The sequence below is a fragment of the Oncorhynchus mykiss genome, chromosome 5 (genome assembly GCF_013265735.2).
Source record: "Oncorhynchus mykiss isolate Arlee chromosome 5, USDA_OmykA_1.1, whole genome shotgun sequence".
NCBI classification, from domain to species: Eukaryota; Metazoa; Chordata; class Actinopteri; order Salmoniformes; family Salmonidae; genus Oncorhynchus; species Oncorhynchus mykiss.
Window position 1 is genome coordinate 6,874,374 of NC_048569.1, and position 24,357 is coordinate 6,898,730.

The following is a 24,357-nucleotide window of genomic DNA, read 5'->3' on the forward strand; positions in this document are numbered from 1 at the left end:
CCCTCCTTACCTTGGACCAGGAGTCAGACAGAAAACACATCCCTCCTTACCTTGGACCAGGAGTCAGACAGAAAACACATCCCTCCTTACCTTGGACCAGGAGTCAGACAGAAAACACATCCCTCCTTACCTTGGACCAGGAGTCAGACAGAAAACACATCCCTCCTTACCTTGGACCAGGAGTCAGACAGAAAACACATCCCTCCTTACCTTGGACCAGGAGTCAGACAGAAAACACATCCCTCCTTACCTTGGACCAGGAGTCAGACAGAAAACACATCCCTCCTTACCTTGGACCAGGAGTCAGACAGAAAACACATCCCTCCTTACCTTGGACCAGGAGTCAGACAGAAAACACATCCCTCCTTACCTTGGACCAGGAGTCAGACAGAAAACACATCCCTCCTTACCTTGGACCAGGAGTCAGACAGTGGAAACATCCCTCCTTACCTTGGACCAGGAGTCAGACAGAAAACACATCCCTCCTTACCTTGGACCAGGAGTCAGACAGTGGAAACATCCCTCCTTACCTTGGGCCAGGAGTCAGACAGAAAACACATCCCTCCTTACCTTGGACCAGGAGTCAGACAGTGGAAACATCCCTCCTTACCTTGGACCAGGAGTCAGACAGAAAACACATCCCTCCTTACCTTGGACCAGGAGTCAGACAGTGGAAACATCCCTCCTTACCTTGGACCAGGAGTCAGACAGAAAACACATCCCTCCTTACCTTGGACCAGGAGTCAGACATAAAACACATCCCTCCTTACCTTGGACCAGGAGTCAGACAGAAAACACATCCCTCCTTACCTTGGGCCAGGAGTCAGACAGTGGAAACATCCCTCCTTACCTTGGACCAGGAGTCAGACAGTGGAAACATCCCTCCTTACCTTGGGCCAGGAGTCAGACAGTGGAAACATCCCTCCTTACCTTGGACCAGGAGTCAGACAGAAAACACATCCCTCCTTACCATGGACCAGGAGTCAGACAGAAAACACATCCCTCCTTACCTTGGGCCAGGAGTCAGACAGTGGAAACATCCCTCCTTACCTTGGACCAGGAGTCAGACAGAAAACACATCCCTCCTTACCATGGACCAGGAGTCAGACAGAAAACACATCCCTCCTTACCTTGGACCAGGAGTCAGACAGAAAACACATCCCTCCTTACCTTGGACCAGGAGTCAGACAGAAAACACATCCCTCCTTACCTTGGACCAGGAGTCAGACAGAAAACACATCCCTCCTTACCTTGGACCAGGAGTCAGACAGAAAACACATCCCTCCTTACCTTGGACCAGGAGTCAGACAGAAAACACATCCCTCCTTACCTTGGACCAGGAGTCAGACAGTGGAAACATCCCTCCTTACCTTGGACCAGGAGTCAGACAGAAAACACATCCCTCCTTACCTTGGACCAGGAGTCAGACAGTGGAAACATCCCTCCTTACCTTGGACCAGGAGTCAGACAGAAAACACATCCCTCCTTACCTTGGACCAGGAGTCAGACAGTGGAAACATCCCTCCTTACCTTGGACCAGGAGTCAGACAGAAAACAACACATCCCTCCTTACCTTGGGTTTTCGGCCCTCTTTCAGCAGGGTCTTCCTCCGAAGGGGCCCCTCGATAGTAACACTGCCCACCTCGCTGCACCCGTGGCACGGGTTGGCACCCGAGGGGCTGGGAGAGAGATGAGGATGGGGGGAAAGGGTCAAAACCAAAGTTGTATGAACAGTTGTAGACCGTGGCTTTTCTAGTACCCTTTTCACACTACTGAACCAAAGCTGTACTGAGCAAGCCCTGGTTTTACATCCATCATAGTCGCTGGAACTGTTCTGGAACGAACCATATAACCAGAACATGATAGTGTGAAAAGGGTATATAGGCCTCTGACACCCCTTGTCTCTTTGGCAGAGCTCCACAAGATGATCAGATGTGGTGTTGTGTAATAACGGGATGTGACAGATGTGAATTGGGGCTTGCATGCTTTTTATAAATTTTTTAAATCCACTAAGTTCCACTAAAGTTGAGAATAGAACAAGGGGCATGACCAAAGGAAGGCTATTCTGAAACTCTCAGTCTTAATAAACCAGACCAGGAGAGGGGAGAACAGTAGGTAACCCAGCGGGCAAAATTGGGCCGGGAACGTCATAATTACGTCATTGTTACGTTGTAAAAAACTGGTTGTAGAGTGGTCAGGGAACCAGATTAAGACCCCGAAAATATGTCTTCATTACATTATCAAGACATCAGGGAAAGACTTCATATTTTAGATATCTGGTCAGATAACCAAATAACGACTTTAAAGACATGTTGTTATACAAGTTCAAAAATGAGACCTTCCTTATATAATTAGTATACAACAGGAATTATGTCATTCCAACCAATTTTGCCCACTGTTTTATAGGCGATTTAGCTATTCAGACTCTCTAGGTGACGCATGGGATCGCCATGCCAACCAAAAGGGGACAAGCTGATGACAATAAACGTTAGCCTGATCTTGACCCCGTTCTGATCCCTCTGTAGCAGAGAGTTGACATTGGAACAGTGGGACAAAAGCTAACTTGAGATAATATGCGCATACCTTCATGGTTTTGTGTAAACCGTGTGCATTGATATCAGTGGAAGAGTCGTGGAAGTGGAAGTTGGAAGTTAGGATTTGGCCCAGTCTCCGTCAATGAGTGCATGGTATAATGTAGAAATTACAGTAGAACATTTTCCATGAGAACCCTGAAGAAGCACACTCCTCTCGCCACAATGGTTCTCATTTTAAATTCTCAGTGAAACACCCTCCCCCGAAGACAAACAGACAGCTTAGGGTCTACGGTCCCCACAGTAAAAGGAAATCAGAAACACCCTCCCAAAAGACAAGAGTCAAGGAACTATATAGCATTTGTCCAGGTCCTTTGTCCCTTTCCCCTTGGAGTGTGGAGACGAGGGACTCAAAAGTCTGTGATGGTGATATACAAGAAGGAAGGAAGGAAGGAAGGAAGGATGCCCCCGGGTAGAAGTTTCCCCTACTCCAAGCTCACGACATCTTTCCAAACCACAACCCCTGAAACCCCAACCTTAAAGGGGAAGTTCAGGATGACACAATATAAGGCTGAGATAGTTCCTAAAACCTGTCTACGCGCAAAGAGAAAATGTAATCCGTAGTTTGTTTTTCTTTAAACAACCACTACAAAGCCTGCGCCATCTTAAAACATGCGGAGTACGTAAAAAGAATATCCCTGTCATGCCCGTACATTTTTAAGCTAGCTGTGGCCAGTTTATTGTGCTGTTTAAAGTTAAACCGGACCATGGATTCCCGTTTCTCCTGGCCCATAAACTACTAGCAGGGCGAGGAAACCATCTAACATCAAATTGTAAAATCCCCTTTAACTATTAAACCTGTGAATAAACTGACCGTAGACCAGGGGTTAGGGGCAACTTCCACCAACAGTGTGAAGAGACTGAGTGAGACGGACGCCGCATGCAGTGACAAGAGGTGACCGCGTGACCCCCCCCCCCCCCCCCACCCCTTCTTTTCCCGGTGATGAATGACCTATGACCCTAGAACATGTGACATAACCCGACCCCACCACCACCAGCACCACTGTACCTGTAAACATAGCTGCGGCTCCGAGGTGAATTACGTAGAGGGACCTTCCAGTTGGGGCCCAGTGTGGCATACATGCGTCCCCTGTGCACATTGTCAATAGTCAGTCTGAGTTGCCAGGAGGGTCACTGCTATTTGGTTTACAATACACACACACACACACACACCCCTCCCCCACACACACTTTCTCACAAGTGTACCTAATAGTTCTGATGTTTAAACCAGACCTGGGACAAATACGTAAAATACTTGGTTTAGTTTTCACAGTACAATTAAATAGTCCCCAAAGCACAAACTTCAAGCTAAACGAAGCGCAGTGTTTTCGACCCAATCAGTGATTGGAATTAAAAGACGAGAACATCGGGTTGAGAATACATTTACACTTCTTGTCGGACGATGAAAACCGAGATCACATGAGAACGTTGGGTCAACACTCACCGCTGGGACATTTAGAACGAATGATATCGTTCCTTAGTGAGTTTTATTCGGTGAGGTCGACTTGACACGCTCAGACAACTCATTTTGCAACAATTTAAAAAAAAAACAGGGTGCAACGTTAATATCAGGCTTGTAAAATCCCTTTGAGATGATAAACATGAGCAACTACGTAATACACTATTAGTGAATCATTCAACGAGGTACCGGTCAAAAAAATCGTGAAAGTTTTACACAAAACAGCCCATCGGCACATTGTACGTATGTATGTCTGCTTATCTATGACTACGTCATTCACTAATAGTGTGCAAATAGTGACCCATTTCAAAGTGATAACAAAACAGGAACGGTATAAGGTTAAGTGCTGGGTTGGGTTGCCATGTTTAAAAAAACAAAACGTCAGGTGGTACCAACCTTTCCATCCCTGGCGAGAGTTCCTCGCCGAATGAGCTTTCACTGCTGCCTACAGGGGAGACAGGAGAACACTGCTGTCACGGGCAGACACTGCTAACTGGCAAACTCACACTACCCAATACTCAAATTCTGAGCATTACACAGTGTGTAAAGTGAAAGTCCACTCCAAAATCAATGTTTGTCAGACATTTTCAGATGAGTCCACACTGCCGTGAACTACACTCGGTTGATGACGAACCCGAACAAACAGTAAAAATTGGGGAGATTCTGAAGCAGGTGCAAGAGGAAGCCTGTATGGTGAGAGAGCAGTAGGGTAGACATGGTCAGCACCACATGGCCAGCACCGCGGTAGGGTAGACATGGCCAGCACCGCGGTAGGGTAGACATGGCCAGCACCGCGGTAGGGTCGACATGGTCAGCACCACATGGCCAGCACCGCGGTAGGGTAGACATGGCCAGCACCGCGGTAGGGTAGACATGGCCAGCACCGCGGTAGGGTCGACATGGTCAGCACCACATGGCAAGCACCGCGGTAGGGGCGACATGGTCAGCACCACATGGCCAGCACCGCGGTAGGGGCGACATGGCCAGTAGCGAGGTAGGGACGACATGGTCAGCACCGAGGTAGGGACGACGTGGCCAGCACCACGGTAGGGACGACGTGGCCAGCACCACGGTAGGGGCGACATGGTCAGCACCACGGTAGGGTCGACATGGCCAGTAGCGAGGTAGGGACGACATGGTCAGCACCGCGGTAGGGTCGACATGGCCAGTAGCGAGGTAGGGACGACATGGCCAGCACCACGGTAGGGGCGACATGGCCAGTAGCGAGGTAGGGACGACATGGTCAGCACCGCGGTAGGGTCGACATGGCCAGCACCACGGTAGGGTCGACATGGCCAGCACCGCGGTAGGGACGTTATGGCCAGCACCACATGGCCAGCACCGCGGTAGGGTCGACATGGCCAGCACCACGGTCGGGTCGACATGGCCAGTAGCGAGGTAGGGTCGACATGGCCAGCACCGCGGTAGGGTCGACATGGCCAGTAGCGCGGTAGGGTCGACATGGCCAGCACCACATGGCCAGCACCGCGGTAGGGTCGACATGGCCAGTAGCGCGGTAGGGTCGACATGGCCAGTAGCGCGGTAGGGTCGACATGGTCAGCACCACATGGCAAGCACCGCGGTAGGGGCGACATGGTCAGCACCACATGGCCAGCACCGCGGTAGGGGCGACATGGTCAGCACCACATGGCCAGCACCGCGGTAGGGTCGACATGGCCAGTAGCGAGGTAGGGACGACATGGCCAGCACCACGGTAGGGGCGACATGGTCAGCACCACGGTAGGGTCGACATGGCCAGTAGCGAGGTAGGGACGACATGGTCAGCACCGCGGTAGGGTCGACATGGCCAGTAGCGAGGTAGGGACGACATGGCCAGCACCACGGTAGGGGCGACATGGCCAGTAGCGAGGTAGGGACGACATGGTCAGCACCGCGGTAGGGTCGACATGGCCAGCACCACGGTAGGGTCGACATGGCCAGCACCGCGGTAGGGACGTTATGGCCAGCACCACATGGCCAGCACCGCGGTAGGGTCGACATGGCCAGCACCACGGTCGGGTCGACATGGCCAGTAGCGAGGTAGGGTCGACATGGCCAGCACCGCGGTAGGGTCGACATGGCCAGTAGCGCGGTAGGGTCGACATGGCCAGCACCACATGGCCAGCACCGCGGTAGGGTCGACATGGCCAGTAGCGCGGTAGGGTCGACATGGCCAGCACCACATGGCCAGCACCGCGGTAGGGTCGACATGGCCAGTAGCGCGGTAGGGTCGACATGGCCAGCACCACATGGCCAGCACCGCGGTAGGGTCGACATGGCCAGCACCGCGGTAGGGACGTTATGGCCAGCACCACATGGCCAGCACTGCGGTAGGGTCGACATGGCCAGTAGCGAGGTAGGGTCGACATGGCCAGTAGCGCGGTAGGGTCGACATGGCCAGCACCACGGTAGGGACGACATGGCCAGCACCACGGTAGGGTCGACATGGCCAGTAGCGCGGTAGGGTCGACATGGCCAGTAGCGCGGTAGGGTCGACATGGCCAGTAGCACGGTAGGGACGTTATGGCCAGCACCACATGGCCAGCACCGCGGTAGGGACGTTATGGCCAGCACCACGGTAGGGACGTTATGGCCAGCACCACATGGCCAGCACCGCGGTAGGGACATTATGGCCAGCACCACGGTAGGGACGTTATGGCCAGCACCACATGGCCAGCACCGCGGTAGGGACGACATGGCTAGCACCAGGTACGCGTGACCTTTGCTAACACAGAGATGTGTGGATGTCTACAAACCTGGCTACATCTGCAAAGGACATTTTAGTATGTGGACCACGTTATTGTTCATAGAATTAACTTTATGTAACCTTTATTTAACTAGGCAAGTCAATTAAGAACAAATTCTTATTTACAATGACGGCCTACACCGGCCAAACGCGGACGACGCTGGGGCAATGGGACTCCCAATCACGGCCGGATGTGACGTAGCCTGGATTCGAACCAGGGACTGCAGTGACGGCTCTTGCGCTGAGATGATGATACTAGTACTCGTTCTTTCACGTGTGACTCTGCTGTGGTGTTTGATCCTGTGTGGTATAAACACACAAATTTCTATAAACCAGACATGGGTCTATTGTTTCCACTGGCTTTGGTCTTGGTTAGACCCATCAGACTCATTTGATTTCTGGACAAATGTCGGACAAACTTCGACTTTGGAGTGAACCATCATCACATTAAACTAAGTGTTTGCATCAGACCCCCCCCCCCCCCCCCCCAGAGGGAAATTTAATCCAAAAGATGGGCCTAGAAGAAAAGGCTGAAGTAAGGACAAAAACATGAAATACAATTTAACGGGGAAATATAGATTTAACTCGGTGACTGCATACCCTGCTATGGAGACAGACTATAATATAGATTTAACTTGGTGACTGCATACCCTGCTATGGAGACAGACTATAAAATAGATTTAACTCGGTGACTGCATACCCTGCTATGGAGACAGACTATAATATAGATTTAACGGTGACTGCATACCCTGCTATGGAGACAGACTATAAAATAGATTTAACTCGGTGACTGCATACCCTGCTATGGAGACAGACTATAATATAGATTTAACGGTGACTGCATACCCTGCTATGGAGACAGACTATAAAATAGATTTAACTCAGTGACTGCATACCCTGCTATGGAGACAGACTATAATATAGATTTAACTCGGTGACTGCATACCCTGCTATGGAGACAGACTATAATATAGATTTAACTCGGTGACTGCATACCCTGCTATGGAGACAGACTATAATATAGATTTAACTCGGTGACTGCATACCCTGCTATGGAGACAGACTATAAAATAGATTTAACTCGGTGACTGCATACCCTGCTATGGAGACAGACTATAATATAGATTTAACTCGGTGACTGCATACCCTGCTATGGAGACAGACTATAAAATAGATTTAACTCGGTGACTGCATACCCTGCTATGGAGACAGACTATAATATAGATTTAACGGTGACTGCATACCCTGCTATGGAGACAGACTATAATATAGATTTAACTCGGTGACTGCATACCCTGCTATGGAGACAGACTATAATATAGATTTAACTCGGTGACTGCATACCCTGCTATGGAGACAGACTATAATATAGATTTAACGGTGACTGCATACCCTGCTATGGAGACAGACTATAATATAGATTTAACGGTGACTGCATACCCTGCTATGGAGACAGACTATAATATAGATTTAACGGTGACTGCATACCCTGCTATGGAGACAGACTATAAAATATATTTAACTCAGTGACTGCATACCCTGCTATGGAGACAGACTATAATATAGATTTAACGGTGACTGCATACCCTGCTATGGAGACAGACTATAATATAGATTTAACGGTGACTGCATACCCTGCTATGGAGACAGACTATAAAATAGATTTAACTCATTGACTGCATACCCTGCTATGGAGACAGACTATAATATAGATTTAACGGTGACTGCATACCCTGCTATGGAGACAGACTATAAAATATATTTAACTCGGTGACTGCATACCCTGCTATGGAGACAGACTATAAAATATATTTAACTCGGTGACTGCATACCCTGCTAGGGAGACAGACTATAAAATAGATTTAACTCGGTGACTGCATACCCTGCTAGGGAGACAGACTATAAAATAGATTTAACTCGGTGACTGCATACCCTGCTAGGGAGACAGACTATAAAATAGATTTAACACGGTGACTGCATACCCTGCTATGGAGACAGACTATAAAATAGATTTAACTCGGTGACTGCATACCCTGCTATGGAGACAGACTATAAAATAGATTTAACTCGGTGACTGCATACCCTGCTATGGAGACAGACTATAAAATAGATTTAACTCGGTGACTGCATACCCTGCTATGGAGACAGACTATAAAATAGATTTAACTCGGTGACTGCATACCCTGCTATGGATACAGACTATAATATAGATTTAACTCGGTGACTGCATACCCTGCTATGAAGACAGACTATAATATAGATTTAACTCGGTGACTGCATACCCTGCTATGGAGACAGACTATAAAATAGATTTAACTCGGTGACTGCATACCCTGCTATGGAGACAGACTATAATATAGATTTAACTCGGTGACTGCATACCCTGCTATGGAGACAGACTATAAAATAGATTTAACTCGGTGACTGCATACCCTGCTATGGAGACAGACTATAATATAGATTTAACTCGGTGACTGCATACCCTGCTATGGAGACAGACTATAAAATAGATGTTGCAGACAAGACTTCAAGAAAAGCACAATTAAAAAGTGAGGCTTTGTGGACATCTTTCAACATGTGGTGTTGAGGTTGTATGAGGTGTGTGTGTGTGTGTGGGGGGGGGGGGGGGGGGGGTACCTAAAGACATGCCGTTAGATATGGCCATGCTGTGTGGGTCATTTCGAGCTGGGCTCTGGGACTCCAGGAAGCTGTCATCCAACAGGTGGCGTGGCTTCTCAATGGGGAACGTGGCGCTCTTACTCTCCACCATGCCGTACGCCATCATACTAGAGGAAGATGGAGAGAGTCAGGGGGAGAGAGTGAGGGAGAGTGACACATGGAGAGTAACAGAGGGAGAGCGAGAGTAACAGAGGGAGAGCGAGAGTAACAGAGGGAGAGCGAGAGTAACAGAGGGAGAGCGAGTATCAGAGGGAGAGCGAGTATCAGAGGGAGAGCGAGTATCAGAGGGAGAGCGAGTATCAGAGGGAGAGCGAGTATCAGAGGGAGAGCGAGTATCAGAGGGAGAGCGAGTAACAGAGGGAAAGCGAGTAACAGAGGGAAAGCGAGTAACAGAGGGAGAGTAACAGAGGGAGAGCGAGAGTAACAGAGCGAGAGTAACAGAGGGAGAGCGAGTAACAGAGGGAGAGAGAGAGTAACAGAGGGAGAGAGAGAGTAACAGAGGGAGAGTAACAGAGGGAGAGAGAGAGTAACAGAGCGAGAGTAACAGAGCGAGAGTAACATAGGGAGAGCGAGAGTAACAGAGGGAGAGCGAGAGTATCAGAGGGAGAGTAACAGAGGGAGAGAGAGAGGGAGAGTAACAGAGGCAAAGAGAGAGGGAGAGTAACAGAGGGAGAGAGAGAGTAACAGAGGCAGAGAGAGAGGGAGAGTAACAGAGGCAAAGAGAGAGGGAGAGTAACAGAGGGAGAGAGAGAGTAACAAAGGGAGAGTAACAGAGGGAGAGTAACAGAGGGAGAGCGAGAGTAACAGAGCGAGAGCGAGAGTAACAGAGGGAGAGTAACAGAGGGAGAGCGAGAGTAACAGGGAGAGCGAGAGTAACAGAGGGAGAGTAACAGAGGGAGACCAAGAGTCACAGAGGGAGAGTAACAGAGGGAGAGCGAGAGTAACAGAGGGAGAGTAACAGAGGGAGAGGGAGAGTAACAGAGGGAGAGCGAGAGTAACAGAGGGAGAGCGAGAGTAGAGGGAGAGAGAGTATCAGAGGGAGAGAGATAGTGAGACATGGAGAGTAACAGAGGCAGAGAGAGAGAGAGGGAGAGTAGAGGCAGAGAGAGAGAGGGATAGTAACAGAGGGAGAGAGAGAGTAACAGAGGCAGAGAGAGAGAGGGAGAGTAACAGAGGCAGAGAGAGAGAGGGAGAGTAACAGAGGCAGAGAGAGAGAGGGAGAGTAACAGAGGCAGAGCGAGAGGGAGAGTAACAGAGGGAGAGAGAGAGGGAGTGTAACACAGGGAGAGAGAGAAACAAAGGGAGAGAGAAACAGAGTGAGAGAGAGAGAGAGTAACAGAGGGAGAGAGAGAGAGGGAGAGTAACAGAGGGAGAGAGAGATTAACAGAGGGAGAGAGAAAGAGGGAGAGTAACAGAGGGAGAGATAGAGGGAGAGAGTAACAGAGGGAGAGAGAGAGGGAGAGAGTAACAGAGAGAGAGAGAGGGAGAGTAACAGAGGGAGAGAGAGATTAACAGAGGGAGAGAGAGAGAGGGAGAGTAACATAGGGAGAGATATTAACAGAGGGAGAGAGGGAGAGTAACAGAGGGAGAGAGAGAGGGAGAGAGTAACAGAGAGAGAGAGAGAGAGAGAGAGAGAGTAACCGAGGGAGAGAGAGAGAGTAACCGAGGGAGAGAGAGAGAGAGAGAGTAACCGAGGGAGAGAGAGAGGGGGAGAGTAACAGAGAGAGAGAGAGAGAGTAACCGAGGGAGAGAGAGAGAGGGAGAGTAACAGGGAGGAGAAAAGATGATAGTGATGTGACAAATCATTGCACTCTATTGGAGACGTACTGCGATATCTTATTATATTCAGTGACACTGAAACACAAGTACTGTACACAGGCACTCACTTGTTGCCTAGGCTGTGGCTCTTCCTGTGGCGAGAGGGGGGAGGGGTGGGCATGTGCACCATCACCGAGGCGTCGGGACAGGTGGGTCGCCGGTAGTTGTACCTCACAGAGGCAGACACATCCGACGGACCTGAGAGGAGGAGCAAAACGAGAGGCCCTCTAGTCTCCACCATTGGTCATTAAAGCACAAAACAGGAAACAGGAAATGGTTCTCAACACTATCCGATACACCCCCACCCCACTGAACCTGAGACATGGGACAGAAACACCTCTATTTAGGAAGAAAAAAAAACAACACAACTGGTTGTTAGGTACTCTGCTCTCAGTTCAAAAGAGCAGACAACAAATCTCAGAAAGCCTTGCCATTTGACCTTCTGACCCTGGAATCTGGTAAATGAATTCCATTCATGAAATGATTGATGGCTGTATGTGCTAGAAGACTAAGGCTAGATCATCTGTGGGTGCACGCAAACCATTTCAAAGACTGTGTATCTTTAGATTGAACTACTGTAGTCCAGTGTGCTGAGCAGAGACCATTGATGTTATTCAGAATCTTGCCACTAGGTGGGGACAGTGGGTTGTAGTTTGAGCACGTAGACACATGTTTGCTGTTTTAATTAGCCTCTATCCACATGTGATGAGTGTATCCTTCCATGTACCCGCATGTATGATAACAGCTGTATAATGAGCCTATCCACGTTTTCACTCTTGCTAGATTTGTGAGCTTGGCGAGGGCATGTGGTGTTGCCATGTGCTTTCTCTGCCAGTGGAACCTATGACTCAAGTCTCGGTTCCCCCTCTGTGTGGCGCTTCGCACTAAGCCCACTGGGGACCATTCAATTAGTCATGAAATCACCAGATTAAACTCAGCACTGCAGTCGGGAAGACGTCCACACACACTTGAGCCTGTTTTACATTTACAAAACAAGGACGATAAACGGCCAACAATATATGCTGTCATTTATGAGAACATGGTTCCAAGTCAATGAGTGAAGCAAAACCATCCTTAAAAGACCTGGACTTCCTCCAATTCGTTGTGATTTTCAGTGACAAAGATTTTCATTGATCCGAAACTCTGAGGGGTCGGTGTCGACTCCACGGCCCACTTTGGTCTTGATTCCAGTACCTAGACCTGGGGATAGGCTATGTCTCATGCAAAGATGAGAGAAAAACAATGACCAATATCAGAGCCATACACAGTGGGGAGAACAAGTATTTGATACACTGCCGATTTTGCAGGTTTTCCTACTTACAAAGCATGTAGAGGTCTGTAATTTTTATCATAGGTACACTTCAACTGTGAGAGATGGAATCTGAAACAAAAATGCAGAAAATCACATTGTATGATTTTTAAGTAATTCATTTGCATTTTATTGCATGACATAAATATTATAGTCTGTGAGAGCTGGAATTCTTACTGGTTGGTAGGTGATCAAATACTTATGTCATGCAATAAAATGCTAATTTAATTACATAAAAATCATACAATGTGATTTTCTGGATTTTGGTATTAGATTCCGTCTCTCACAGTTGAAGTGTACCTATGATAAAAATGACAGACCTCTACATGCTTTGTAAGTAGGAAAACCTGCAAAATCGGCAGTGTATCAAATACTTGTTCTCCCCACTGTATGTGTCTCTGGCCAATCAGTCTGTCTGGAGGAGTAAAAGAGGTCTAGACACAGGCTGTCATAGTGAAATGTTAATGGCCCGTGTTCATGTAGAGAAGGGTTCTGGGTTTACCACCACGCAGCTCGCCGAGGGCATCTCATCTCGCTACGTCTCCTACCGGTTCTAATGATGTTTTCATGGTAAATCTCATCTCGCTACTTCTCCTACTGGTTCTAATGACATTCCATGGTAAACAAATGAGAGCCTTCCTGCTATCCCACGCTCTGTTTGTCAATAAATACTTCCCGACCCACAGCTAAATGAGCTAAATGCTCTCCATGTGTGGCCCATTATATTTCCTTTTTAAAGGCTAACTGGTCTTGATTAAGTACCTGCAGCTGAACTTGGTATTAGGGCCAAATTAATAAACCCCAGCACAGTGTGATGCAGTCGGAACGGGAGTGTGAATCAGGTACTGGTCTGAACGGGAGTGTGAATCAGGTACTGGTCTGAACGGGAGTGTGAATCAGGTACTGGTCTGAACGGGAGTGTGAATCAGGTACTGGTCTGAACGGGAGTGTGAATCAGGTACTGGTCTGAACGGGAGTGTGAATCAGGTACTGGTCTGAACGGGAGTGTGAATCAGGTACTGGTCTGAACGGGAGTGTGAATCAGGTACTGGTCTGAACGGGAGTATGAATCAGGTACTGGTCTGAACGGGAGTGTGAATCAGGTACTGGTCTGAACGGGAGTGTGAATCAGCTACTGGTCTGAACGGGAGTGTGAATCGGGTACTGGTCTGAACGGGAGTGTGAATCGGGTACTGGTCTGAACGGGAGTGTGAATCGGGTACTGGTCTGAACGGGAGTGTGAATCGGGTACTGGTCTGAACGGGAGTGTGAATCGGGTACTGGTCTGAACGGGAGTGTGAATCGGGTACTGGTCTGAACGGGAGTGTGAATCGGGTACTGGTCTGAACGGGAGTGTAAATCAGGTACTGGTCTGAACGGGAGTGTGAATCAGGTACTGGTCTAAGCAATTCTTTATGAATGACGTAATGTGGCAGGAGTCATTTCATCATTAAGTAGAATACTGTATAAACTACTGAACACGTTACTGAACATGTGTATGACATGGTGATCCCTGATGGCTGCTCAGTCATTGCTGCACGGTAAAAAGACGAAATACTGTGGGGGATGCTGTCAATTGGGTGTAATGGCGCCCGTTTGGCGGTTCTATAACACATCCCATCAAGGCATGTTGGAACACATGTTAACGTACCCCACTTAGCTAGTCTTTCATGTTGGAAGTCTGTTCCTGCAAATCGGTAGAACACATTCAAATCAGCCACCACACACACACACACACACACTATTCTCCTGCCATAGACAATACCGGTCTCCTGCTGGTCATATGGCCAACGTAAGACTTCAAGTAAAGGGTGTATGGCTACACAGAGAAAACTGACCCATAATGAAGGGAGTATCTCCCAATCTTCTCTGCTCTGTCAGGTTGGATGGGGAGCGTTGCTGCACAGCTATTTTCAGATCTCTCCAGAGATGTTTGATCGGGTTCAAGTCCGGGCTCTGGCTGGGCCACTCAAGGACATTCAGAGACTTGTCCCAAAGACACTCCTGCGTTGTCTTGGCTGTGTGCTTAGGGTGTTGTCCTGTTTGAAGGTGAACCTTCACCCCATTCTGAGGTCCTGAGAGTTCTGGAGTAGGTTTTCATCAAGGATCTATCTGTACTTAGCCCTGTTCATCTTTGCCTCAATCCTGACTAGTCTCCCAGTCCCTGCCTCTGAAAAACATCCCCACAACATGATGCTGCCACCACCATGCTTCACAGTAGGGATGGTGCCAGGTTTCCTCCAGACGTGACGCTTGGCTTTCAGACCAAAGAGTTCAATCTTGGTTTCATCAGACCAGAGAATCTTGTTTTTCAGGGTCATCTCCCTGACCAAGGCACTTTTCCCCCGATTGCTCAGTTTGGCCAGCTCTAGGAAGAGTCTTTGTGGTTCCAAACATCTTCCATTTAAGAATGATGGAGGTCAATGTGTTCTTGGGGACTGTAACGTTCTTTGTTTCATGGAAACATGGCTTACTCGAGACACGCTATCGGAGTCGGTACAGCCAGCTGGTTTCTTCACGCATCGAGCCGACAGAAACAAGCATCTTTCAGGTAAGAAGAGGGGCGGGGGGGTAAACCTTATGATTAACGAGACGTGGTGTGATCATAACAACATACAGGAACTCAAGTTCTTCTGTTCACCTGACTTAGAATTCCTCACAATCAAATGTCGACCGCATTATCTACCAAGATAATTCTCTTGGATTATAATCACAGCCGTATATATTCCCCCCCAAGCAGACACATCGACGGAATTGAACGAACTGTATTTGACTCTATGCAAACTGGAAACCACATATCCTGAGGCTGCATTCATTGTAGCTGGGGATTTTAACAAGGCTAATCTGAAAACAAGACTCCCTAAATTATATCAGCATATTGATTGTGCTACCAGGGCTGGTAAAACCCTGGATCATTGTTATTCTAACTTCCGCGACTCATATAAGGCCCTCCCCCACCCTCCTTTTGGAAATGCTGACCACGACTCCATTTTGTTGCTCCCAGCCTATAGACAGAGACTAAAACAGTCACAATTCAACGGCTCAGACACAAGAGGTATGTGGCAGGGTCTACAGTCAATCACGGATTACAAAAAGAAAACCAGCCCCGTCGCGGACCCGGATGTCTTGCTCCCAGACAGACTTAACAACTTCTTTGCTCGCTTTGAGGACAATACAGTGCCACTGACACAACTCGCAGCCACTTTAAATATGGAAAAATGTATCACTAGCCTCTTTAAACAATGCCACTTAATATAATGTTTACATACATATACATATGAGATGAGTAATGTAGGGTATATACTGTACCCTATACCATCTACTGCATCTTGCCATCTTTATGTAAAACATGTATCACTAGCCACTTTAAACTATGCCACTTTTATGTTTACATACCCTACATTACTCATCTCATATGTATATACTGTACTCGATACCATCTACTGCATCTTGCCTATGCCGTTCTGTACCATCACTCATTCATATATTTTTATGTACATATTCTTTATCCCCTTACACTTGTGTCTATAAGGTAGTAGTTGTGGAATTGTTAGGTTAGATTACTCGTTGGTTATTACTGCATTGTCGGAACTTGAAGCCCAAGCATTTCGCTAAACTCGCATTAACATCTGCTAACCATGTGTATGTGACAAATACAATTTTGTCATTTGATTTGACTTTAAATACTGCAGACATGTTTTGGTACCCTTCCCCCAGATCTGTGCCTCGAACAAACCTGTCTCGGAGGTCTACGGACAATTCCTTTGACCCCATAGCTTGGTTTTGCTCTGACATGCACTGTCAACTCAGGGACCTTATATAGACAGGTGTGTGCCTTTACAAATCATGTCCAATCAACTGAATTTACCACAGGTGGACTCCAATCAAGTTGTAGAAACATCTCAAGGATGATCAATGTAAACAGGATGCACCTGAGCTCAATTTAGAGTCTTATAGCAAAGGGTCTGAATACTTAAGTAAATAAGGTATTTCTGCTTTTTTATTTTGAATACATTTGCAAACATCTCTAAAAACCTGTTTTCACTGTCATTACGGGGTATTGTGTTAAGAGTGCTGAAGATAAAATAAAATAAAAATGAATCCATTTTAGAACAAGGCTGAAATGTAACAAACTGTGAAAAAAGTTAAGGCAACCTCTGTGAAATTATATGAAGTCAGGGACACCAGGTCGAAGCAAAGATTCACTTGTAGAAGTAGCAGCCTACGGTACATAAAGGACAATAAATCCAGATTCCACATCCTGGAGCAATCAACTTCCTACAACTGCCCAAATTAAGACTTGAAGAGCTGCTTCTGTGTGGGGCAGCGCTCAGTCTAACAAGTTATCCTGAAGGCATGCCTTGCCACGTGTACCCGGCTCCGTCTTCAACTCGTAAACTCTACTGTGGCCGCATGGGGACCGTAGTCGGTCTGGACGGTCAGCTGGTTTTAGGCAGACCCAAGGGGACTATGTGGACTTCCCGTGTGACTCTCGTACGTTTTCCCCTTGTGGTGAAGGCTAACTGGCTGTAGCATCGTGTTAATGAGAGGCATGTGCTTAGGCCTTGGCTGAGTCTCTCGTCTCCAAATACTTCCGATGTCTGTCTGTTATTCGAGAACGTTCTCTGGAAACACAGCTTCAGTAGAAGTCACAATGAGGGCCAGTTAGTGGAGGGTTCAACATAATACCCTCTGTGTGAGGGCCAGTTAGTGGACTGTTCAACATAATACACTGTGTGAGGGCCAGTTAGTGGACTGTTCAACATAATACACTGTGTGAGGGCCAGTTAGTGGACTGTTCAACATAATACACTGTGTGAGGGCCAGTTAGTGGACTGTTCAACATAATACACTGTGTGAGTGTCTGTTTGGTATATTCAAAGCATGTGTGTTTGCTCATGTTTTAGGGGTATTTGTTTGCTCATGTTTTAGGGGTATTTTAAGTCTCTGTGTGTGTACAGTTGCTGTATGTCTGTCTGTCTGTGTGTCTGTCTGTGTGTGTGTGTCTGTCTGTGTGTGTCTGTGTGTGTATATACAGTTGTTGCTGATAGGAAGATGTGACGTTCTGTGGGTTTCATGCCATGTAACAGCTGGCATACGTTATATAAATTAAGCTAGTTTTAAACCATTTCAAGAATGTGTGCTGTATGTTATTTTGGATAATCACGAGATACTTTGTCCAATGTGAGTATATGTTTTAGAGCCTGTGAGTGTGTGTGTGCGTGCAGTGGTGTCTTCTGGATTCTGTCATGTTGTTTTGCCCTTGTTCTGTACGGAGCGATTGAGTAACGCTATACCTCATCCCATTGGCTCTGGGCGTGCAGGGCTTATATGCTGTTGGTGTAATGGGCTTGCCGACAAAATGGAGACCTGGCCCAAGAACCAGAGACTTTCTTTATTACATGTTATGTTATCCCTAACTAAATCAGGGGACAGACGGAGGATACATCACTAGTCCATGGGATGGCTAGTATTACCACCATCATGACATTATCATATGGCTCCTTCTGATGTCACCTAGTGGCTTCCTCGATGGGAACCCCCCCCGAAGCCTTGCTCGATGGGGACCCCCCCGAAGCCTTGCTCGATGGGGACCCCCCCGAAGCCTTGCTCGATGGGACCCCCCCCCCCGAAGCCTTGCTCGATGGGAACCCCCCCCCCGAAGCCTTGCTCGATGGGACCCCCCCCCCCCCGAAGCCTTGCTCGATGGGGACCCCCCCCCGAAGCCTTGCTCGATAGGAACCCCCCCCCCCGAAGCCTTGCTCGATAGGGACCCCCCCCCCCCCCCGAAGCCTTGCTCGATGGGGACCCCCCCCCCGAAGCCTTGCTCGATGGGGACCCCCCCCCGAAGCCTTGCTCGATGGGGACCCCCCCCCCGAAGCCTTGCTCGATGGGGACCCCCCCCCCCCCGAAGCCTTGCACGATGGGGAACCCCCCCCCCCAAGCCTTGGTCGATGGGGAACCCCCCCCGACGAAGCCTTGGTCGATGGGGAACCCCCCCCCGACGAAGCCTTGCTCGATGGGGAACCCCCCCCACGAAGCCTTGCTCGATGGGGAACCCCCCCTAGCCTTGCTCGATGGGGAACCCCTCCCCCCCCCGACGAACCCTTGCTCGATGGGGAACCCCTCCCCCCCCCGACGAACCCTTGCTCGATGGGGAACCCCCCCCCCCCACGAAGCCTTGCTCGATGGGGAACCCCCCCCAGCCTTGCTCGATGGGGAAACCCCCCCCAACCTTTGCTCGATGGGGAAACCCCCCCCAACCTTTGCTCGATGGGGAAACCTCCCCCAACCTTTGCTCGATGGGGAAACCCCCCCCAACCTTTCCTCGATGGAAAACCCCCCCCAAACTTTCCTCGATGGAAAACCCCCAAACTTTCCTCGATGGGGAAACCCCCCCAAACTTTCCTCGATGGGGAAACCCCCCCAAACTTTCCTCGATGGGGAAACCCCCCAAGACTTTCCTCGATGGGGAAACCCCCCAAACTTTCCTCGATGGGGAAACCCCCCCAAACTTTCCTCGATGGGGAAACCCCCCCAAACTTTCCTCGATGGGGAAACCCCCCCAAACTTTCCTCGATGGGGAAACCCCCCCAAACTTTCCTCGATGGGGAAACCCCCCCAAACTTTCCTCGATGGGGAAACCCCCCAAACTTTCCTCGATGGGAAAACCCCTAACCTTCCTCGATGGGAAAACCCCTAACCTTCCTCGATGGGAAAACCCCTAACCTTCCTCGATGGGGAAACCCCCCCCAAGCTTTCCTCGATGGGGAAACCCCCCCCAAGCTTTCCTCGATGGGGAAACCCCCCCCAAGCTTTCCTCGATGGGGAAACCCCCCCCAACCTTTCCTCGATGGAAAACCCCCCCCAAACTTTCCTCGATGGAAAACCCTCAAACTTTCCTCGATGGAAAACCCTCAAACTTTCCTCGATGGAAAACCCCCAAACTTTCCTCGATGGGGAAACCCCCCAAAACTTTCCTCGATGGGGAAACCCCCCAAACTTTCCTCGATGGGGAAACCCCCCCAAACTTTCCTCGATGGGGAAACCCCCCCAAACTTTCCTCGATGGGGAAACCCCCCCAAACCTTCCTCGATGGGGAAACCCCCCCAAACTTTCCTCGATGGGGAAACCCCCCCCAAACTTTCCTCGATGGGGAAACCCATAACCTTCCCTCGATGGGGAAACCCATAACCTTCCCTCGATGGGGAAACCCATAACCTTCCCTCGATGGGGAAACCCATAACCTTCCCTCGATAGGAAAACCCCTAACCTTCCTCGATGGGAAAACCCCTAACCTTCCTCGATGGGAAAACCCCTAACCTTCCTCGATGGGGAAACCCCTAATCTTCCTCGATGGGGAAACCCCTAACCTTCCTCGATGGGGAAACCCCTAACCTTCCTCGATGGGGAAACCCCTAACCTTCCTCGATGGAAAACCCCTAACCTTCCTCGATGGAAAACCCCTAACCTTCCTCGATGGGAAACCCCTAACCTTCCTAGATGGGAAACCCCTAACCTTCCTCGATGGGAAACCCCTAACCTTCCTCAATGGGGAACCCCTAACCTTCCTCAATGGGGAAACCCCTAACCTTCCTCGATGGGAAACCCCTAACCTTCCTCGATGGGAAACCCCTAACCTTCCTAGATGGGAAACCCCTAACCTTCCTCGTTGGGAAACCCCTAACCTTCCTAGATGGGAAACCCCTAACCTTCCTCGATGGGAAACCCCTAACCTTCCTCGATGGGAAACCCCTAACCTTCCTAGAGGGGAAACCCCTAACCTTCCTCGATGGGAAACCACTAACCTTCCTCGATGGGAAACCACTAACCTTCCTCGATGGGGAACCCCTAACCTTCCTAGATGGGAAACCCCTAACCTTCCTCGATGGGAAACCCCTAACCTTCCTCGATAGGAAACCCCTAACCTTCCTCGATGGGGAACCCCTAACCTTCCTCGACAAGGAACCCATAACCTTCCTAGATGGGAAACCCCTAACCTTCCTCGATGGGAAACCCCTAACCTTCCTCGATGGGAAACCCCTAACCTTCCTAGATGGGAAACCCCTAACCTTCCTCGATGGGAAACCCCTAACCTTCCTCGATAGGAAACCCCTAACCTTCCTCGATGGGGAACCCCTAACCTTCCTCGATGGGGAACCCCTAACCTTCCTCGATGGGGAACCCCTAACCTTCCTCGATGGGGAACCCCTAACCTTCCTCGATGGGGAACCCCTAACCTTCCTCGATGGGGAACCCCTAACCTTCCTCGATGGGGAACCCCTAACCTTCCTCGACAAGGAACCCATAACCTTCCTAGATGGGAAACCCCTAACCTTCCTCGATGGGAAACCCCTAACCTTCCTCGATGGGAAACCCCTAACCTTCCTCGATGGGGAACCCCTAACCTTCCTCGATGGGGAACCCCTAACCTTCCTAGATGGGAAACCCCTAACCTTCCTCGATGGGAAACCCCTAACCTTCCTCGATAGGAAACCCCTAACCTTCCTCGATGGGGAACCCCTAACCTTCCTCGATGGGGAACCCCTAACCTTCCTCGATGGGGAACCCCTAACCTTCCTCGATGGGGAACCCCTAACCTTCCTCGACAAGGAACCCATAACCTTCCTCGATGGGGAACCCCTAACCTTCCTAGATGGGAAACCCCTAACCTTCCTAGATGGGAAACACTAAATCTTCCTCGATGGAAAAACCCTTCCTTGATGGGGAACCCCTAACCTTCCTAGATGGGGAACTCCTAACCTTCCTAGATGGGAACCACCTAACCTTCCTCGATGGGAAACCCCTAACCTTCCTCGATGGGAAACCCCTAACCTTCCTCGATGGGAAACCCCTAACCTTCCTCGATGGGAAACCCCAAACCTTCCTAGATGGGAAACCCCTAACCTTCCTCGTTGGGAAACCCCTAACCTTCCAAGATGGGAAACCCCTAACCATCCTAGATGGGAAACCCCTAATCTTCCTAGATGGGGAACCCCTAACCTTCCTAGATGGGAAAACCTAAATCTTCCTCGATGGAAAAACCCTTACTTGATAGGGAACCCCTAACCTTCCTAGATGGGAAACCCCTAACTGTCCTCGATGGGAAACCCCTAACCTTCCTAGATGGGAAACCCCTAACTGTCCTCGATGGGAAACCCCTAACCTTCCTAGATGGGAAACCCCTAACCTTCCTCGATGGGAAACCCCTAACCTTCCTCGATGGGAAACCCCTAAACTTCCTAGATGGGAAACCCCTAACCGTCCTCGATGGGAAACCCCTAACCTTCCTAGATGGGAAACCCCTAACCTTCCTAGATGGGAAACCCCTAACCTTCCTCGATGGGAAACCCCTAACCTTCCTCGATGGGAAACCCCTAACCTTCCTCAATGGGGAAACCCCTAACCTTCCTCGATGGGAAACCCCTAACCTTCCTCGATGGGAAACCCCTAACCTTCCTAGATGGGAAACCCCTAACCTTCCTCGTTGGGAAACCCCTAACCTTCCAAGACGGGAAACCCATAACCATCCTAGATGGGAAACCCCTAATCTTCCTAGATGGGGAACCCCTAATCTTCCTAGATGGGGAACCCCTAACCTTCCTAGATGGGAAACCCTAAATCTTCCTCGATGGAAAAACCCTTACTTGATTGGGAACCCCTAACCTTCCTAGATGGGGAAACCCTAACCTTCCTAGATGGGAAACCCCTAACCTTCCTAGATGGGAAACCCCTAACCTTCCTCGATGGGAAACCCCTAACCTTCCTAGAGGGGAAACCCCTAACCTTCCTCGATGGGAAACCCCTAACCTTCCTCGATGGGAAACCCCTAACCTTCCTCGATGGGAAACCCCTAACCTTCCTCGATGGGAAACCCCTAACCTTCCTCGATGGGAAACCCCTAACCTTCCTCGATGGGGAACCCCTAACCTTCCTCGATGGGGAACCCCTAACCTTCCTCGACAAGGAACCCATAACCTTCCTCGATGGGGAACCCCTAACCTTCCTAGATGGGAAACCCCTAACCTTCCTAGATGGGAAACACTAAATCTTCCTCGATGGAAAAACCCTTCCTTGATGGGGAACCCCTAACCTTCCTAGATGGGGAACCCCTAACCTTCCTAGATGGGAACAACCTAACCTTCCTCGATGGGAAACCCCTAACTTTCCTCGATGGGAAACCCCTAACCTTCCTAGATGGGAAACCCCTAACCTTCCTAGATGGGGAAACCCCTAACCTTCCTAGATGGGAAACCCCTAACCTTCCTCGATGGGAAACCCCTGACCTTCCTCGATGGGAAACCCCTAACCTTCCTCGATGGGAAACCTCTAACCTTCCTCGATGGGGAAACCTCTAACCTTCCTCGATGGGGAAACCCCTAACCTTCCTAGATGGGAAACCCCTAACCTTCCTCGATGGGAAACCCCTAACCTTCCTCGATGGGAAACCCCTAACCTTCCTAGAGGGGAAACCCCTAACCTTCCTCGATGGGAAACCACTAACCTTCCTCGATGGGAAACCACTAACCTTCCTCGATGGGGAACCCCTAACCTTCCTAGATGGGAAACCCCTAACCTTCCTCGATGGGAAACCCCTAACCTTCCTCGATAGGAAACCCCTAACCTTCCTCGATGGGGAACCCCTAACCTTCCTCGACAAGGAACCCATAACCTTCCTAGATGGGAAACCCCTAACCTTCCTCGATGGGAAACCCCTAACCTTCCTCGATGGGAAACCCCTAACCTTCCTAGATGGGAAACCCCTAACCTTCCTCGATGGGAAACCCCTAACCTTCCTCGATAGGAAACCCCTAACCTTCCTCGATGGGGAACCCCTAACCTTCCTCGATGGGGAACCCCTAACCTTCCTCGATGGGGAACCCCTAACCTTCCTCGATGGGGAACCCCTAACCTTCCTCGATGGGGAACCCCTAACCTTCCTCGATGGGGAACCCCTAACCTTCCTCGATGGGGAACCCCTAACCTTCCTCGACAAGGAACCCATAACCTTCCTAGATGGGAAACCCCTAACCTTCCTCGATGGGAAACCCCTAACCTTCCTCGATGGGAAACCCCTAACCTTCCTAGAGGGGAAACCCCTAACCTTCCTCGATGGGGAACCCCTAACCTTCCTCGATGGGGAACCCCTAACCTTCCTAGATGGGAAACCCCTAACCTTCCTCGATGGGAAACCCCTAACCTTCCTCGATAGGAAACCCCTAACCTTCCTCGATGGGGAACCCCTAACCTTCCTCGATGGGGAACCCCTAACCTTCCTCGATGGGGAACCCCTAACCTTCCTCGATGGGGAACCCCTAACCTTCCTCGACAAGGAACCCATAACCTTCCTCGATGGGGAACCCCTAACCTTCCTAGATGGGAAACCCCTAACCTTCCTAGATGGGAAACACTAAATCTTCCTCGATGGAAAAACCCTTCCTTGATGGGGAACCCCTAACCTTCCTAGATGGGGAACTCCTAACCTTCCTAGATGGGAACCACCTAACCTTCCTCGATGGGAAACCCCTAACCTTCCTCGATGGGAAACCCCTAACCTTCCTCGATGGGAAACCCCTAACCTTCCTCGATGGGAAACCCCAAACCTTCCTAGATGGGAAACCCCTAACCTTCCTCGTTGGGAAACCCCTAACCTTCCAAGATGGGAAACCCCTAACCATCCTAGATGGGAAACCCCTAATCTTCCTAGATGGGGAACCCCTAACCTTCCTAGATGGGAAAACCTAAATCTTCCTCG

At 49.6% G+C, this 24,357-nt stretch overlaps 1 protein-coding gene and 1 long non-coding RNA gene across 4 annotated transcripts in view; both read right to left on the reverse strand.

Annotated features, from left to right (window-relative positions):
• The window catches only part of LOC110523130 (ras-specific guanine nucleotide-releasing factor RalGPS1), a 295,595-nt gene that overhangs the window by 6,496 nt on the left and 264,742 nt on the right, over window positions 1-24,357 (reverse strand). Inside the window, exons 12-16 of one of the 3 annotated variants that reach the window (XM_036976683.1) lie at window positions 11,362-11,491; window positions 9,434-9,582; window positions 4,447-4,495; window positions 3,601-3,681; window positions 1,574-1,679 (exon numbers count right to left, since the gene is read on the reverse strand). In XM_036976683.1, coding sequence (XP_036832578.1) covers window positions 1,574-1,679; window positions 3,601-3,681; window positions 4,447-4,495; window positions 9,434-9,582; window positions 11,362-11,491 — 515 coding nt within the window. Of the gene's footprint in view, window positions 1-1,573; window positions 1,680-3,600; window positions 3,682-4,446; window positions 4,496-9,433; window positions 9,583-11,361; window positions 11,492-16,692; window positions 17,240-24,357 lie in introns of those variants that run through there. The other 2 variants (XM_036976684.1, XM_036976685.1) reach the window with 2 other exon arrangements.
• On the reverse strand, window positions 943-1,551 carry LOC118964555. The gene is made up of 2 exons (XR_005051633.1): window positions 1,251-1,551; window positions 943-1,050 (listed from the first exon to the last, which is right to left on the reverse strand). It is a non-coding gene; the product is annotated as an uncharacterized LOC118964555 (long non-coding RNA).